At 50.8% G+C, this 19,563-nt stretch overlaps 1 protein-coding gene across 1 annotated transcript in view; it reads right to left on the minus strand.

Moving 5' to 3' along the window:
• Nucleotides 1–2,332: 2,332 nt before the first annotated feature.
• The window catches only part of LOC144128372 (uncharacterized), a 100,091-nt gene continuing 82,860 nt past the window's right edge, over nucleotides 2,333–19,563 (minus strand). Inside the window, exons 10-17 of the mRNA XM_077661733.1 lie at nucleotides 10,892–11,028; nucleotides 9,978–10,185; nucleotides 9,696–9,814; nucleotides 8,972–9,334; nucleotides 8,010–8,207; nucleotides 6,592–6,750; nucleotides 6,365–6,502; nucleotides 2,333–3,586 (exon numbers count right to left, since the gene is read on the minus strand). Coding sequence (XP_077517859.1) covers nucleotides 3,434–3,586; nucleotides 6,365–6,502; nucleotides 6,592–6,750; nucleotides 8,010–8,207; nucleotides 8,972–9,334; nucleotides 9,696–9,814; nucleotides 9,978–10,185; nucleotides 10,892–11,028 — 1,475 coding nt within the window. The 3' untranslated portion in view covers nucleotides 2,333–3,433. The remainder of the gene's footprint in view (nucleotides 3,587–6,364; nucleotides 6,503–6,591; nucleotides 6,751–8,009; nucleotides 8,208–8,971; nucleotides 9,335–9,695; nucleotides 9,815–9,977; nucleotides 10,186–10,891; nucleotides 11,029–19,563) is intronic.

Below are 19,563 nucleotides of genomic sequence, written 5' to 3' on the forward strand. Positions count from 1 at the left end.
AAGAATGGAGAGAGAACAAGAAAGCGGGTACGGTGGCCAGGGAACCAAGACAACGTCGACGACCGTTGCTTTCGCGTACACAACCGTCCCTTAGAAAATACATCACAGATTCATTGAAGCATGAAATGTAGCGCGCCCCGCATAGAAAGCTCCTTGTGTCCTACCTATATAAATATTTCCCGTATATAAACCACATACGCCGCGGCACGACTCAACAAAGGCCGCGAATAGGCCAAACTGCGAGCTGGATTTGGGCCGGTCAGCACGTCGCCTGCAAAACTGCCTCCCAGTCAACAATCTACGGTGGGCACCCAACAGAGGGGCCTCGCGAAATGCGAATCTAAATGATTAGTTGCCGCGGTGATAAAGTGTGTGATGGTCTGCAAAACCACTCGCGAGTACACTGGGCAAAGCAAGACGACTAATTAAATGTCTTTAAAATTCCGCGAGATCGAGTCGCGTCAATGAGCAGGTACCTGGTGGAGTCAAAATCGCGGCTTCCCTAATAAGGGCGGTTCACATGCAAGCGAACTGAGCGACCAGCGGCTCGGCGCAGCGATGCTTTTCGCAAGGTTCCTTTGCACATGCGTCGCGCCGGAGCGTTTACTGTCGCTGCGAATGCCAGTGTTGCTGGCAAAGAATACGAGCTCGCGGTTGGTTCCGGCGGTTTGCAAACATCAACGTGGACAATGTTCATGGATTAATTTCCCAAGATTGCTCAAATTTTGTTAAGAAATAAATATATCTTGTTTGTTAAATATCAACTACTTATTTTGATGCCAATATTTTTTTAAGTTCGTACGCGCGTGTCGGAAGCACGTGTAGTAAACAATAATAATAGTTGGTTTTTGTGCGGAAATGGCGCAGTATCTGTCTCATATATCGGCGGACACCTGCATCGCGCCGTAAGGGAAGGGATAAAGGAGGGAATGAAAAAGAACGGAAGAATGAGGTGCCGCAGTGGAGGGCTCCGGAGTAATTTCGACCACCTGGGGATCTTTAACTTGCACTGACATCGCACAGGACACGCGCGTCTTAGCGTTTTCCCCCTATAAAAATGCAGCCGCCGCGGTCGGGTTCGAACCCGGGGTGTAGTAAACAAACTCTTTCCCGCACGAATCCTCTTCTTGTCACGCGGCTCTTCCGCCGCGCAGTCATTGGTCAGACGGCGGAGCTATCGCGCTGTCACTGCGAAAACTTCCAACTTGTTGGAACCCCTTCGCTCTGCCCGGCCGAGCCGCCGCGACGGGTCGAAACAGGTTTTTTTCGTCGCGGCGACAGGATTCGCTGGCATTTTCGCTTGCATGTGAAACACGCTTTAGGAGCGGCTGCGCACACATTCTCAACCTCCCTTTCTACAGCCGGATTTCGAGGAAAAAATACTAAATAAAAAGGTAGGGTTTTAACGTAGTTAATCCGAGTAGCACAGCGAAAGCACATGAAGCAACACCACCTCAAAGGCCACCGCGTGCAAGACCTTATCGCCAGCCACGTGCGGGGGGGGGGGGGGGGGGGGGGGGGGGGGGGGGGGGCGTGCCCCGCGCGTTTACGAAGCAGCTGCGCAAGGCTTCCGTCGCTGCAAACGTTAAGGCTTCACACATACTTCGGGTGTTTCGGTTTTGCTAGTGAAGTAGTGCTTTCGCAATAAAATCAAATTCGACTCCTGATCGCGAGAAAAAATCCTAGCAAGCCGCATTTTGATGGAGGCGAATTGCAAAAACACCCGTGTTCTGTGCCGTATCAGTGCACGTTAAAGAGCCTGAGGAGATGCAAATTAATCCGGAGGCCTGCACTGCGGAGTCCCTCGAAACACATCTGTCGCTTCTGGATATTAAACGACACAATTTACAATTCCTGGGCACCATACCCGCAGAAGTATAATGCCACAGAAGTGTTATGACATGCCTCGAACTACTGGACAACTCAAAACCTGCAAGCGATGCTGGACATTCACAAGTATTACACTGCGTTTTGAGAAGGGGGAAGACGGGAAACAAGAGACGCGGTAAATGTTGCCGGAAGCCTTCCATCCTTTCTCGTTCTGTGCCTAGAGGAGCGAACGCTAGGGGCGCTGCGGTCGTCGCTCGCTTTAGTGCATAATTAGGATATTTACGGGCTTTAAATTAGGCCAAAAGCGTCATTTTTTTATTGTGCCGTGGAAAGAGAACAAGCTCCTCAGAGTTATTTCGGTTTTAGAAAACTGAAGGCTTGCGCAAATTAGACGACAAAAGGGAACACGGGACGAGCGCAGCTCGTTCCGTGGCTTTCCACGTCGAAGTCGAGCAAACCTTCATAGCATTCTAAAATGCGATGCCAATTAATGTGGCAAAAGCGCCTAGGGCCAAATGAGTTCCCGCCGAGGCTCCCTGAACCGCAGCCCCTCTTCCTCAGCAGCCATCTCGCTTGCCCAGCTACGAGCGAGTGTTTCTACAGACCACAAAAGCAGTACTCGCAGTATGGTTGACAGGTCCCTTGGGATGAGCCGTTGCGTTCCAGCAGTCGTTTCGAGAGTTCGCGACGTCGCCTCCGGAGTGGAACCTGGCGCCGTCTTCTCCCGTCCACCCAGTTATCGTCCACGTCCAGATGTCAAGCGGTCACTAGATGATTACCTGGCCACGAAACCCGCACAGTTCATCTCGTCGCCACTGCCTTGAAAGCCGCGCGCAGAGGCGCTTGACCGACAACAAGACACCGGTTTTGAATTCTGGAAACCAACCGGCTCAACAAAACGCTGGAGCCCTTCGAAGTTCAGAACCGGCACGGCTGCACGGCGGTGACATCGGGCCAACTAAGCCCCGTTTGCTCAGAAAATCCAGGAGACACACATACCAGGCAGACTATTCCCGAGAGCACGCAGACACGTCACCAGTGACTCTACGAAGCGCAAGGGGTAGGAAACCCACATCATATTCTCTCACGGCGTCGCCAACTTCTTTGCTCGTCCTATGGTTGCCGTTACCCACGCGCGACGTTGACCAACGCCACACTCGGAAGACCGCCACCGAAATCGCAGGTGCTCCTCTTCACTGGCGAGCTGTCCACCATGGTTACCATCGCCGATTCCACGGATCATTAAGTCCGTCAGTCCATCCGTCAACAACCGCGGAGCGGTGAAAATCACGTGACCTGCAAAGAGACGGCGGGTACCCTAGAACAGAACGAGGTCACTGCGTACGACGTCACAGCACTAGCGGGGCCTGGGCTTCTCATTCTTTACAAACGGGCCTTGACCACGGCGACAGAGAAGCGCGCCTGCAGGCCATCTTCTTCCCTGGAGCTCATTCAACGGATATTGCGGTGCGGGCACGACAGCACGAGGGGCGGGATAAGGGCCTCAAAAGCGCGGGAGGCTTAGGATGCGGCTGTGAGGTGCGACGTTGGACAGTTTTGGGATAGCGAGGTTCTGCACCGCTCAGAACCTCGTCGACAACTGTCATGTCCGGTGCGAGTTGGTCGCCGGTAGGCGCTGGCACGAGTCCTGCTGCTGGCTTCCCGCAGTGCCGTTGCCGCTCTGGTCCCGCAGCACGAGCTGGTAGGCCACCTCGAACGCCTGGCCTAGCGTCAGAATAATCTCGGTGGCCAGCTCCTGGGGGAAAGCGGTGCAAGCGGTGAAACGCCCACGCAAATTACCTTTGCAAAAAAAAAAACGCAGCGATACTGTCTCGCTAACGTTACCGATGTAATCATATTTGGCTTTCACCACCAAACCTAGCTCAGCCAATCTCCCCACTTGGGTATGTGCCACGTTTACAACGTTACCGATGTAACGAAAGTATTCTGTACAGCGGCCCTAGAGTTCCGCAGAGAGTTCCGGTCCTAGTGTTCTGCCTGACACTTAAGGACGGTACTGCCCGCCCTCTATGGCTTTGGAACTCCAGAAGAGCCCCTTCTGCAAAGCTTAATGCAATGGAGCTGCTCTCGTAAGCGCCATGAGATATCTGCTTTCGACACTGTAGACAAAGGCACGTAGCCAGGAAGTTTTCTCTGGGGGGGGGGGGGGGGGCGGTATGCCGGAAGTTGGCTGAGCACTGCCAAAGGGGGGGGGGGGGCTCGCCCCCCCCCCCCCTTCCCCTGGATACGTGCCTGGCATAACTCGCCTCATTCTGCGGTCAGAACTGATACAGCTATACTAGCACGCGAATTGCAGGGATTACTCAGTATACAGGCGCATAATGCTGCTGCAAAGGCATCGCGTTATGACACCACAATGTTGCTGTCGATTATTCACGAACACCAACGCGGCCACGAAACGCGCGAAGGCGACAACGCGTGCCGCAGTCTTTAACTGCGATCAAGATAAGCCAGAGATCAAGATAATCACTTTTTTTTTGTAGCGATAGCTAAGTTACGGTAGCATTTCGAGCCTTCAACGTGACTGTGGCATGTTACCAGCCACGCGGTGCGGAGCAGCTGCTGCTGCCGGCGGCGCGGTGCGCCGGCGAAACCGAGCTGCAACAGCTGTGCGCATGCGCCGTGTCAAGTGGGACGAAGATAAGAAGGAACGCCCAGCGAAACGGAGCGGCGAAAAACTGACTTTGCAATTCGACTGCGCAAGTTCCACTCGGCCAGCTGTAGCTATCACGTCACTCCAGGTTTAACCAGAGCTAAAACACCGCGAATTTTTTTTTAAAACTCAGAATAATAACTGGAAGGGGTTATCTGCTCTTTTCAAGAACATACTGAGAACCACGTCTTTGCTGAGTGGCTTGGCGAGATTTAGCCTCCCCAAGCATGCGGCGGTTCTTAAAAGCTTCCGCTACCACCCAGAAAATGGTCCTATCTATAATGCGATTTTCTTGGTCGTTTACCAACACATTCAACATTTGCAGCCTTATATTGTAATGCCGCGGTCAGTTTCTCGCACCTCCAGCGGTTCCTGAAAACAGCAGTGTGGCAAATATCTTTTTCCGGCATTTAATATATCCGTATTAATGATGCCCTTTCCACTCCCTAACATCGCAGAAGAAAAAAGAAAGTTAACAAAGGCTTCAGATGTTAGATAAAGAACACGGTTCTACTCTTGGGAAGCGATCTAGAAATGCTGCCCTCACACCACCATCAAGGCCGCACGCGTCACTGCGGCTGCTCCTTTCGTACTAAACGAGCTGGCAAACGACCCGCACATTTCCTCCCGCACGGGAAAAGAGCAAGCTGCAGACGCAGAAGGCAAAAATACACGCTGAAATAAAAAAACATAAAGACGGCAAGCCGCGATGCCATCAGACTCGGAGCGGAACTAGCTTAGGTCCGGCAACCTCCGAGAGAGGGCGCCACCGGTTCCATCCGCGATGCGATTTCGCACTATGGACGCTTCGCCGGCTTTTGGCGCGGGAAGGTGGCACAGGCCGTCGGGCGGCATAGACTCCCGACAGAAAACAGCGAAACATTTCTGTCCCCATTTTTGTAAAACCGAGCGCTCATTTCTTAGTGACTTTTTTTGAAGTGCGCACCTCCTTCACAAGTCTCCAGTGCCATTTATCAGCGAACAGTAAGACCCTTCGTTGAAAACACTGCTTTTGTTACCTATCCATATTTAAAAGTTTAAAAACAAGCCACTTAAGTCAAATTTGAGTAGTCATTAGTTGAAAAGGAGGGAGAGGAGGAATTCTTAAATTGCTACCGAGTGCAGAATATTCAAACTTAAATAATGATATATGGTATACGCCAAAGGAATAACCACAAGAAACCAAATACCAATTACGCTTCCTAGGTGATTTGAAATGGATACATACCAAACATCAAAGGAGTTTAGACATCTAGTTCTGGTTACGTCTTCTTTGCAGTGATGTGCAAAACATTACTATACATGGATCACCACGTGGTATTCGTCTCTGACCATTTAAGTTTTCTCTCATGAAGTTTCAATTTCTGTTTAAACAGCTCTTTGACGTCAAGGTTGTGTAAAGGTAGCTTAAGGCATGAAAAAATTGCAATATAATTGCTGCTCCTTCATTTGTTGTCATTCCTGCTGTTGAGGCAGGCTGGCTTTAGTGTTCTGGTGAATAAAAACAATAAAGCAGTGATTATACGCAATTTTCCATGCTTCAAATGACCTATACACAACTTTGATGTCACAACCACCGTTAGGCTGTTGAAACCGAAATAGCATGAGCAAGAAATTGGATTATAAATTATCTACCAGTCGTAGGCAAATACCAGTGATGTATACTAATGCCTGCGCATCATTACAGAGAAGAAAACAGACATCCATAAAGTAGATTCTATACTCTTTTAAAACATTGTCCCAAATCACATGCAGCGTACTCACCACTTTAACCAGATGGATGATGCAAGTGAGGCGATTTTAGTACAAAGGTTAAATGTATTGAAGAGATATACTCAAAACAAAAAATACAACACTCACCATGGTCTGAGCACAGAACACGTGACAGTAGTGGTGGTTTGTTTGGTGCTCTTTTGTGATGTAGGCAAAGTGGGTGAGATCCTCTGCATCTTGACAGGCACAGTGAATATTCCGGATTTCATGTTCACACACAGGGCGCTGAGAAAGCAAACAGAAGAGTCCATATGTTTCCGGTGCTCGAATCCATGCAGTGGCCGTTGATTTAGAGCTGCTTCATTACTACTCACCTTTGTAACAGCATCTACAAACTTGACTCCACGGTGCGACACCGACAACAGCACACAAGGCACTTTGCCCATCTTGCGCGTCGACGTCTTGAGCTTGTGGATTGACTGCCGTGTAGATTCCGTGCCTTGAAGCTCTTTCACTAGTGTTGAGCCGAGGTACTGCAAAGCCATGCCACAAGTGTAGGTACACATTAATCATCCATGCATTCTCAAGCATCTACCACTAAGAAATGATGTTTGCAGCTCTGATAAGTTGGTGAGATTTTGATTTCAACAAAACAAACCTGTATCCTCGATCTGAGGAAACAGTTTTTCATAGCTGACCTTAAGAGTGGCATCTCCAAAAGGATAATGCCAACTTTCAAGATCAAGTTGTGAAGAAGAGCGCAAAAGACTGACAAGGGACGAAAGAGGGCACATAAGACAATCACAAGCGCTAGTGTGACCTCTCTTCTCTCCCTCGTCCGTTTTTTGTGTCGAAGTCTTCACAACATGCAACATCAATTAGCCCCGCAGCTTGCTCTACTGAACTGCATTTCAGGATCAAGTCGGATATTAACAGGGGAGCCCAGAAATTCGCAGCTGCCAGCCTCAATGAACATGCATACTCACTTGTTGCTTGGGGCATATGTAAACAACTACAGTAAGATATACCTTAAGGAAATCGCAAACAGCAACAATGGCTCATGGCCCACGAGGTCCTGTATTACTCCGCTAACCAATTTCAGAGTAAATTAAAGCAACACTTTATATTAAACACGTCAGAGGGACCAAAACTCTTGCATTTAAAAAATTACCAAGAAAAACTTTACCAGCAGACTACTGCCTTGTTGCATAGGGATAGTGCGTGGTGGTCATGAATGTGCGTGGGGTATCACTGCAAACACAAGTTGTACCCAACCATAGGAAATCCATTTGAAACCACAGTATTCATTTGGCTACATGTGTAGCACATGTTGCCGCCAAAGAAATGTCGTTAGAGAACAAGATGACAGAGGAAGGAGACTGTGGCTATGCAGTTCGATTAACTTTCTGAATAATGCATGTAACTGTGGTTCCAGAGCCACATGGTTATTAAACAGATTGAAATATGAACATCAAGATTAGCCATCAAACGTCGGAGAAAAGCCTGTTTGCAAGAGCCACTTACAAAAGCAGCACCCAAGTCATAGTGGCCATCCTGTTCTGATGTCTGAAGCATGGCAAAACGTGCACATTTTTCTAATCCGCTTATCTATACCTGGCCCAATCTGCACCAAGGAAGATACACCCAGTGCTCCACAATGGCACCTCTGACATCAGTGCAATGCACCTACTTGTGAAATGCCAACACGAGTATCCATTTCAAAAAACAAGTGCTTGAGCGTAACAGAATAAAAAATGAAACATGCACCTAACAAATCATAGAGGGCACTTACATGTGCAGTGTAGTCACAGGAGCCATTGATGAGCAGCTGGGGATCATGCCTCCATTGAGCAGCTGCTGTGCTTGCAGTGCCATGCGACGCTGGAGACCGGCCAGGGTCACTCATCAGCTGCGTTGGTGGCCGAATCCGAAGACTACTGGGAGCCAGTCTGTCATCATCTTCAACACCAAGCTCCCTAAGCCCCATGTTCTGCATTTACAATATCAATGCAGTAATTACACTACTACAATTGCACCTATTATACTTAACAGAGCTACTAAGTGGAAAAATAATAACACGAGACCGAAAGCACGTGTGAAGGAACAGCATCTCAGAGCTACACCTGAGAGCAATGCCCACTGAACTGCCTTGACAGAAACTCAGCTTCCAAAACACAAATTTCTCTTTCCCCTGTAGCGAGTTCGTCTGTGGCACTGGGAATAGTGGCTCTAGAAACACTACCTTCTGTCAAGCATCTTGCTCCCACCTCAGTTTTGAATTGCACCGACGCCATGATCATGGACCGCTGTACATCAGAAGCCTGCTTCAATTTGTTTAGCGCACTTCAAGCTCATGGTGCACCTGCCAATGTGCATGTCCTGGGATACCATCTAAACTGTTTAGGAGAAACCACGTGGTCACTGACAGTAGGGTCACTGAAATTACTCTTTTAAACCAGAAACATTTTGCAGAATTAAGAGAGCAAAATGAAATTAGAGCTGCTCTGTTATAATCAACAGGTCTGCGTACAGCACTTTCATATGTCTGTAGAGTGCTCACCACTATGTGCATGTACTATGAGGCAGTGTAAAACATAATTGAGGAAGTGTGAATTTTTGCTTTTTATCCATGTCAATGCTAGAGAAATAATGAACACAGACAGGTCATGCAAACATTGCAATGAAAGAGTCATATTGCTGCCAAAGTTGGACATAAGAGGGAAAAAATTGTTTTCCATGAAGCTGGAGACTCACCAGCTTGGATAGCCCAAGGTCAAGCTCGTCAAGGTCGGCATAGCTGTTGTTTGCTCTCTCGCCCAATGATGCAAGAATTCGTTTCTGGTGTCCAAGCTTGCTGATCTCGAGCACAGTGTTCAGCTCCAGCTCCCAGATTTGCCGGCAGCGGTCCACAGAGCCCAGTCCATTATCTCGGAACCGTTGCGCATAGCAGCCCAATCCAATCGAGTCCAACCAAGCATCCAGGCCAGGGTCCGATCCAGCCTCCAGGCGTGGAACTGGAGGAAGCTTCTGTGCGGCTGATTCGACCATGAGCTTCCGGTGTTCAGCATTAGAAACTCCCATGTCTAGAAGGTCCTGATCCTCCACAAGCCCCCCTCCCTGCAAGAAGTTCAAAGAAAAAGCAGGAGAAGAGCGCTTGCCTAAACTTAAGTCCTGCATATGTGTAGAACGCCAGAACAGATACCCCAAGCTGTTGTTAAGTGGGTCTACCTACTAATAGTGACAATGACCAGAACAGGCAGCAGCTTCAAGAGCAATGGAACAATGAAACTACATCTGTATTCTCAACTCTTGCGACTGCAGGAACTTGCAGTAACAATATGTGCTTCAAATTTTACTCCTCAGTCTGAAAAAAGGTCACACCAGTCTAGCCTAGATATTTTGTTTTTCTGTAAGGCACAAAAAAAAAAAACACTGTCAAGTGCCATGCACCAAAGCTGACCAACAAATGGATTCTCACCAAAAATCGCACATCATCATATCCATTGACCAGAAGCAAGTTGGCATACTCGGGAAGCCCAAGGTCTTGGAGCCATTGTTCGATGCTTTCAGGACATGACGATGCTGTCCCATTTGGTTCTACATAGAAACAATTTACATTGACATCAGTACACACATAGCACTTAAATTAGGGAGTGAAAGAATGAGCTCTTAGTATTTTGAGCTCAGTAACAAAGGAAGTAAAGCAGTAGGACCACTGCTTAAGCATGTAATTTTGCACATAACATTTATTAACACTTGCCAGATTTCTTTTTATGCTGCCTTGTTAGTGTGCGAGCAAACTCCTCTTCCATGTCTCTTGCAAAGATGGACTCCCTCGCAATGCCGCTCCCAAAGGATGCCATGATGTCTGCAATCTCGGCCCACTCTGCATTTTCATCGAAGGGACTTGCAGACTGCTCTTGCTGCTTTTCAGGCTCCTCTGTTGTTTCACCATCTTTCTGTGATGTCTGAAGAAAGATGGATTGCAATTTGCAGTGTGAGCTAGAGAAGCAAAACGCGTTTGCATCTCAAAAATACTGACATCATTGTGGAATGTGTGTGCAAATAGAAGTGAAAAATATAAAACAGGCTAGATGATCATAAGCTATAAACAGATAAAGGCTGGGAACTAGTCTGAGAGGCAATGCATGTTATACACAACACTTTTGGAATATTATAAACTGCTGTATGTAAGCTGAGGATGTAAATACTACATACATATCTTCCCATTACTCACCTACACACAATAAAGGTTGTACCAAATGCAATATCTATAGATGCAATAGCCAAGATGTGGCCAACAATTTCCTCTCCACCAAACTTCACCATAAACAAAACACACCCACGATACTTTCATGTGAAAATTGTAAAGTGTACCATAGATGTCAATTCAACTATGCACAATTTCAAGTCTCAAAAACTGATTGCAAATCAATCCACAGGGCAAGGGTACACACAAGAATTAAAACAAGCCAGCAAAGCAAAGATGAACAGGAACAAAGGGAACAAGCTGTTTATTGCTCACTGTTATTCTAAGTTTAACCACATTAAAAAAAAAAATCCTGTCCAGCCCAGCAGCACTTATCAAAATGCTGTTAGCGCATCTGCTTAATGCACAGGAGCAAAAACGGCCTTCCTCATGCATGTAAGCATCAGACAGCATGTTCAACACACCGGAGTGGTGTCTATGGCAAGTCCCCGCTTGCGAGGCGGCGGAGCCGGCTTGGGGCCTGGCCGAGGTCGCCCAGGCTCGCTCGCCGCCGGGCCTGTCGCCTGGGGCTCGTCCGTCTTGCTGGAACCCCGGCACAAGCCTGCACACGCAGCCCACAAAAACCTTTTCCAACTGCATCAAACGGCGCCCCTCCTTTTTTTAAGTGGCAGTACAGCATGTAGACTGTGAGCAGCCTCAGTAAGACTCGGCAGAGGGTTAGGCTAATGCAAACTCAAATTAGCTACATCACTTCCGCACGTACAAGAGGATGTTTTAATCCGGGATCATGCACACAACATTTCCTCCAACGCAGCCACCAGGAAAAACTGACAACCAGAGAGCGTAACGAGTTACCGGTCATGTCAGCTGTCGCTGGCATCCGCTGCGCTTGAACGGATAGTTCACGAGCCTGGCACTATTGTAGGATCCTTTCCGCGCACCTCGATTACAAAAGCCAAACGAGATGCAGCTTCACGGCGGCACTGGGCGCGTTCCTCACGATTTGGCCGCTGTGCGCCTCGGGCGTCGGCGCCGCTTGCCCGCCCAACCTAATGCACCAAACAGGGCCGCATTTAGCCTCTCGCGCCGCGCCTTGTCCTCCCCGGGGCACTGCACTGCGGCGACCATATTAGCACAAAGACAAACAACTCGAGCGGGGACGCGGCGGCATCGCCCCACGGGCGCCGCTCGCGACAGCACGCGACACGAGAACACAATCCCGGCCGCCGCCGTCGCCAGTCGACCGTTGTCGCCTGCGCCTCATATGGCCGCGGGTCGGGCTGGCTCCGGCACGCACGCACGCACGCACACATGCACACACACACACACAAGCACAAAAGCAACGCCGGGGTGGGGAAGGTCAAGAGATGCTCCTCTCGCTGCGGGGGCTCCGGCCGAGGAGAAGAGAGCCCTCGGCGGCGAAGTCGCGCGATGCGAGCCCGACGGTCACTGGTCGCGGACACTGGCGGCGGGCCGCGCTTAATGGCCCCGGAGGCCAACGCTAATTACGGGGCTCGTTAGCTGCCGGCCGGTGCTGCAGCGAGGAGAGGCACACAGGCTAGCGGGAGGGCGGGCTCGTAATGAACCGGGACGACCACGACGATTCGGCAGCTCGATGCGGACCGTTAGGCCTCCGGTCGGCCGAGAGGAAGCCCCGACCGTGATTGAGAGGAGAATGGGGGGCGGTCACGCATCGGCACGGGAAGGAGGTCGCGCCGTACCCCAGCGCTGGAACACCATGCCGACGTCGTCGAAGGTAAACAGGTACACGGGCGGCTCCTCCGTGGCGGCCGCTCGCTGTCCGCGACAGGCACTCCGCTGAAGAAGGATGTGTGTGCGCGGCGGCGGCAGCGCCGACGACGCGGAAAGCGGCGGTGCCCCTGCAGCTGCTTCGCTGACACGCACGGCTCCTTCGGAAGCGGCGGCGGAACGCGCACGAAGAAGCCAAGTCAGCTGCCGTCGTTGCTCCGGCGAGGAGCTCAGAGCGGCGGCAGCCAAGGTCGCCGTGACGGCCAAAGGAGGCCGGTGTCGTCAGCGGCGGCGCCCCTCTCCTTTCTTGAACCACCTCCTCCCCGTCCCGCCAGCAGCCACGCCACGGCGGCCCCCCTCGCGGCAGCTGCGGCGGCACCAGCCGAGAACGAACGCACCGGAAGCGGCCCCACGCCTCGCCACCGCCGCTTCGGCAGGCAGCACCGCATCGTCCCGCGAGAAGGAAACTGGCGGCGGAGGCCAGCGGCCGTCGACCATGCCCGGTGGCGAAGCCGCCTTTTCCTCGCTCACAGGACACATCCGCAGCTTTACATTCAACGCAGACGCGCATTAAAGGGGCAGGGGGGCATCGCCACTTCAAGAAAGAAATTTTACATGGGAAATCCATGCTGGACCCATTTTTCGACACGTCGAAGAAATGTACGTTCGATACCGTACCCTCCAAAAGTGGCCCACAGCCTGATTCCACACAACCATACAGCTCACGTTCATATTCACAAGCACCTACACTTGAAACTAAAGCATCTGCGAAAATTGATCTCCAGCACGACGGCGCCGTCGTGTTCCGAACATCCATGCTACCGCTGCTCAACTTCCGTTCCTGCAGTTCACATTCTTTCACGGCATTACGCCGGACAGCGGCTAACGCCAAGCACTTCGCATGACCCCAATTCACGCTAAGGTGGCGTGGAACGGAATACTACTGAACTGCACATTCATTACGCTACATCAATTTTTCGTAAGATCAGCCATCGTCGCACAACTTATTCATCCAAATGAATCGAGAAAAGAAATTCTCGAACTCTTGTAGCAGTGTTTCAATGTTCACGTGAAACGAAACCAACCCCTGTATGCCACCAGCGCGGTCACGCCACGGCCAGCGAAAGAGCACAACCGCATACACTTGACACCCTCCCTAATCCAATTTTCCGCCCATACCACAGCCCGACCATGTGGCGCATCTGATACCATTCACCAATTGCGCAGTAGCCTAAAGCAGTAGAACGAGGATTAATCATCGCCGCAAATGTAAACGAAGAAAAAATGCGCGACGTGTCGTAAGAGGCGCGCGGGATGGCCCCGTCCTACGTGCGCGCATCCAAGGCCGGCTCCTGAGAACGCGCGCCCCGAGCTGGCAGTGCATATTGCGATTTCGCACCTCGACCAAGCGAGCCGAGACTTGAAATAAGCCGTTCGGAGCTCCCTTGAATTCAACCGTACAACGAACCATCTAAATGTGACGACGCACGCTACTGGTCAGAAAGATTGTATGATACGGTCGACTGTAACTTCATTCCAACATCGACTGAATTAGTTTTTCCGTTAATTCGGCCACTGCGAACCTCCCCGATACACCCGAAAAAAAAAAAAAACGTTACTGCCGCCTTGTAATGTAAAACATGGGGTATTTCAAATAAGAATTACCCACAAGGCTGTTAGAAGCACTATCGAGAGCGCTCAAAAGATTAAGAGAAGGTTTTTAGTGACGTTATGGAGCTTGCGCAGACGAACGCTGAAAGCACATCAGTTGCCCCGTGTGTGAAGAAATTGACTACGATGTCCAGCAGCATGGACTTGCAGTGGCTTGACACAGACTATGATGTCAATATAAGCAAGCTCCCCCAACACTTCGACAGGAGAGAGCGCCCCCGACACTCCGCCAAGGATGCTCTGAAGTGAAAAGCATGCTCCCTGACAGAGATGTCCCGGAACCGCAATTCATGCGAGCGAAATCGAAGTGCTGCAATTCGGACAGTGCTTCACGGGCGAAGAGAATGCAATATCAATCCTGTTTTAAGCAGTGCATAGGGATCTTGCTGGCAGCTTCACCAGCACCACTTCCCAAACGCCAATGTGACCACCATCACCGGATATTTCAAGTAAACACAGGTTGGAAGAAAGATGATGTTGGACACGCCACTAATTCCATATACGTTATTCATAGCGCAAAAGACCGAGGTGAAACGAGCCTCCCCCCCCCCCCCCCCCCCACACACATACACACGCACGCACACATGCACTGAAAGTTAAGGACAGTTGCGTACCTTCTTCGTTTGTTCGTTGTGTTTTGCTCTATAGCATATCTGCGCAATTTCATATTTGGATCATTCGACCTCCACTCGCGAGCCAAACGGAGGTAGATAAATACGGCGCCTGCATTAGTGCGGAACTTGCGCAGCGAACAGAGTTCATAGACCTGGGCTAGTAAAACAGCAAGCGTTCCTTCCTTACAGCAGAAGCTAGCGAGGAAAAACTAGCAATAGCACAAAACATTTTTTTTTCTATCTGAGAACTACTAGATGAAGAGATGCGCAACTCTTCTGGCGCTCTAGGAAAAAAGCACAGGAAGAATTTGCCTCTGAGCTTTTTTCTGTTTCTTCTCCCGTTTGCGTGTAGTCATAGTTTGTTCACCTAACAAACCTGCAGCCTGGCTAACAAGTCGCTGAAAGTGTCACGAGTAGCTAACCCGACGCGGAAAGTGAAGCGGCATGCATAGTCTCCCTGCATCAAATGTTAAAAAAAAAAAAACGCGGCACCGCTGGCAAAGATCCATTCTGTGAGCTGCCCGTCGCACAAGCACGGCTCTTTCATTTCTTTTTCTTTCCTCGCTGCCGCTTTTCCTCGTGAGGCGTTTGTTTTGGACCCGTGCCTCCACTGGCTGCACACGCTCTTTCCCCCTTCTCTTCTCGAGCGCTGGCTACGTGATCCTAATCCTTGAAAACGCGTGCTGCAATGGCGCGGGTCCCGTTTACGTAACGTCAGTTTATACGACCGCGAGAGGCAAACCACTAACGGAGGGGGGGGGGGGGGGGGGGGCGAAAAGAGCGGCAAGATGAATCGTTAATCCCCAGTCGCCGATCCCCAGCGCACCAGGGACGCGATTGCTTGGTATACGCTGCGTCGTAAGAATGCTCGCCTAGATTCAGTGCTTGGTATACGCTGCGTCGTAAAAAATGCTCGCCTAGATTCAGTGCTTGGTATACGCTGCGTCGTAAAAAATGCTCGCCTAGATTCAGTGCTTGGTATACGCTGCGTCGTAAAAAATGCTCGCCTAGATTCAGTGCTTGGTATACGCTGCGTCGTAAGAATGCTCGCCTAAATTCAGTGCTTGGTATACGCTGCGTCGTAAAAAATGCTCGCCTAGATTCAGTGCTTGGTATACGCTGCGTCGTAAGAATGCTCGCCTAAATTCAGTGCTTGGTATACGCTGCGTCGTAAAAAATGCTCGCCTAGATTCAGTGCTTGGTATACGCTGCGTCGTAAGAATGCTCGCCTAAATTCAGTGCTTGGTATACGCTGCGTCGTAAGAATGCTCGCCTAGATTCAGTGCTTGGTATACGCTGCGTCGTAAGAATGCTCGCCTAGATTCAGTGCTTGGTATACGCTGCGTCGTACGAATGCTCGCCTAGATTCAGTGCTTGGTATACGCTGCGTCGTAAGAATGCTCGCCTAAATTCAGTGCTTGGTATACGCTGCGTCGTAAGAATGCTCGCCTAGATTCAGTGCTTGGTATACGCTGCGTCGTAAGAATGCTCGCCTAGATTCAGTGCTTGGTATACGCTGCGTCGTACGAATGCTCGCCTAGATTCAGTGCTTGGTATACGCTGCGTCGTAAGAATGCTCGCCTAAATTCAGTGCTTGGTATACGCTGCGTCGTAAAAAATGCTCGCCTAGATTCAGTGCTTGGTATACGCTGCGTCGTAAGAATGCTCGCCTAGATTCAGTGCTTGGTACACGCTGCGTCGTAAGAATGCTCGCCTAGATTCAGTGCTTGGTACACGCTGCGTCGTAAGAATGCTCGCCTAGATTCAGTGCTTGGTATACGCTGCGTCGTAAGAATGCTCGCCTAGATTCAGTGCTTGGTACACGCTGCGTCGTAAGAATGCTCGCCTAGATTCAGTGCTTGGTATACGCTGCGTCGTAAGAATGCTCGCCTAGATTCAGGCTACAAGCACCATGGGAAAGCGAACAAGGACAGCCAAGTGTTGTTCTCCATGCATCGAGGATAGAGAGATAGTCGGAACTGGCTTTGAGGAACGGTTGGTCACATGCGTACGCGCCGTTGCCCGACGCCTATACAAACAAGAGGATGCAAACGCTGATACAGAATAATATACTAATCGACACGCTAACGTGATAGTTAAAAACACTTTTGACGCCAAACATGCGAGGACACCTACATCATCGCGAGCACTTCTATATGGACTTCACTCTTATTTTCCTGGTCCTGTTTGCATACGCTTTCCAGCGTCAAGGGCGGGTCGATGCGAAACGGGCAAGACCAACTAACAAAACACGTTCGCCGATAACAGCGAGTCTTATCTTCAGAGGAACGCGCTCCAGCGCGGATAGAAGAGGGGGAGAAAAAAAAGGAGAGAACAGTCCACGAACAAATAGACACGATCCAGGCGACATAGGACACGGCAGGAGGGCGGATGGCTAGGGCCGCAGGCCGCTATACAATCTGGCGACATACTACACGGCTCGCGAAAGGGGAACAGATAAGGGGAGTGTGTGTGTGTGTGTGTGTGTGGGGGGGGGGGGGGGGTGGCTTTGGCACGCTGCGCACTCGAGACGGGAGGGAGTAAACTACAGCTTCGACGCTATACGCTTAAGATGCGAGGCGAGGTAGCGGTGGTACCCTTTGCAAGCGTTCGTAGCGCTTACGGTGCCTATAGTTTACCGTTACAGGAACCCCCTTACGCGTAACGTCGCTTAGACCACAGCATCGTCGCTTAGGCGATTAGCGGGCTAAGCGATGCTGCTGTCAGATCTCACGACAAGCGGTAGGTTTTTTCTTTTTTCGATAGCGTTCTAGTTTTCTGCCCCGTTCGAACAAGGGCAAGGCATTGAAAGATGCGGTGCACGAATATTAGCTACCACCACGCAAAGACATTTCGATACGCGAGAAACAAAAATACAGGTACACTGCAGTATAAGGGCTTTTAACACACGCCCCCAACCCCCTCGGAAAAAAGAACAGTTCTTCTACATGATACGTGAAGCCCAAGGCCGTTAATTATCACAAGGGCTATTTTGACTCCTCGGACAACCCTCTTCCATCCGTACAGGCTACACACGTTAACAATTGAAAACATCCTCTACGGTCACGAGAGTCAGTTATTGCGACCTGTGCACAAGGTCCCTCGCGAGAGCTGTGATCCAGTCGAAAGCCATCAGGGCCGGCATATAATATACTTCTGCGACCTATTCCATTACTTTTTTAATTTCCCGCCCTTCACCATTGGCCACGGTGATGCAATGATTCGCGTTCACTCTTAAGGTCCGTTCGATTCGCCTGCACTCCCTGAAACGGTTATGTAAAATTCCGCGGCGGTGCCGCGAGCGTGCAGCGCCAGTTCCAGCAGTTCAGATGCTGCAACTCGCACTGGCTACTTCCAAAACGAATGGTCGAGTGCAGGCCTGGTCGTCTGCTAGCCTTGGCGTCGCCACCAAATTGCAGCCAGCAGCGTGGCGCCCAATTCAACGGCCGAAAACATCCCGAACCGCGTGAAGAATTTTCAAACAGCACATCGCAGCGATGTGTTGCCATGAATCAGCCTCGATGCAACCTCGCGGCAGCTAAGCGAAACTGTTCTTTTACTGAACGCGACTGAGGTGCGCGCGCGCCGACTTGCATGCTAAGCGGTTGTTGCAACAACGTGCACCATGTGCTGCATGCACGTGATTACTTTTTAATTAACATAACCGGCTTCGAGTACCAATATAACTTCATTAGTAGAAAGGAAAGACGCCGGTTACGGGTCCGTCGAGAGCACGATGGTCGAGAGATGCAAGGTGCCGGCGAGGGCCGCCGTCCCCACCTCCGTCGCCGCCTTCTCGGGTGGCCACTCACGTTCCATGAGAGTCGGCGGGCCCGTGTGAGGCACTGTTATCATCGACGGGTGGAATAATTTGAGTACATCCGCCATTTATCGCAAAGCGCAAGCTATCGTCGCGCAAGCCGTCGTCTGCTTCCATGGCGGCTGCAGCTGCACCATTTCGGCACCGACCACTGAGGAGGTGCACAGTTTTCCTGCACTTTCCCGAACTAGACCTGCACAACATCTGCACTTTTTTAAGAAACGAATGGCGTCGTGCAGACGGCGCCATCTTGCACGGCTGAAACGAATGGCAAAGTGCAGCACCGCGAGAACCAGTTCACGTTGTGCAGGCGAATCGAACGGACCTTTAGTTACTGGCCGAAACCTAGGACGTGGTGTCGCTTCAGAGATAGGCGAAGGGCGGGAAATTGAAAAACTGCATCGATTTGGGAAGCAATCTTTACATATTACCGACCCAGATCGCATCCACTGAACGGAACCAATGCGGCTTGAGAACAGCACCCGGAAGCAGGCAGACGCCACTTTCCCGTGCCGTGGAAGGCAGTTCGTTGACACTGCAAGACGCTGGACGCATCGCACAAGGTGACCTTGACGCGTACCGCTCTCCTGCGTGGGCGTTACCTCTCGTGCACGCCCTTTCCCGCATTCCTTCATCACCCGATGCAAGAGCAGACAGCTGTTAGGTTATCGGAAAGTAAGCATCCAATCGGAACCACATTTTGCCTCGACAGTGGCAAAGCATGCCTGAACAGGCTCACAATTTTCGCGCCACAACTGCAATGCTGATGCATCCGTGCCGGATTTCAAGGACGCGCGATGCCACTCGGAATATTCCGCGTGATGCTCGCTGTCCACATGGCACGCTTAATTAAGGATTTCTCCCAGCAGCAGCCTGCTGATGTGCATAAAGACTTCGCGTCGCGTGGTAATTAAAACCCGCAATAGAGGGGGCGCAAGAAGACCCCAGCTCCCGCGGCGGCCTGAACGCGGCCGCTCGATGCGCAGCCGACACGTGCCGCAACTACAGCGAAGCCATATCGCCCGCGCCAAGAGCACGATGAGACGGATGACTCAGATCTGAGAAACGCGACAGCCCGCATCGGCATGAGTAAAGCATCTCCGCCTCCGCTACGCCTCTGCTTCTGTACCACAAACTGAATGCTTTAGTTAATTCGTCCGGCCGGCCCCTCCGCCTAAAATTAACTGGCTCCTACAACGGTCATTACCAGAGCTCAGTGCAGGTGAGATCAATATGTATCAGCTCGAGAAAGCCAACTCCGGCTTAATAACAGAATACGCAA

Source organism: Amblyomma americanum, chromosome 4 (genome assembly GCF_052857255.1).
Source record: "Amblyomma americanum isolate KBUSLIRL-KWMA chromosome 4, ASM5285725v1, whole genome shotgun sequence".
Classification (NCBI taxonomy): Eukaryota; Metazoa; Arthropoda; class Arachnida; order Ixodida; family Ixodidae; genus Amblyomma; species Amblyomma americanum.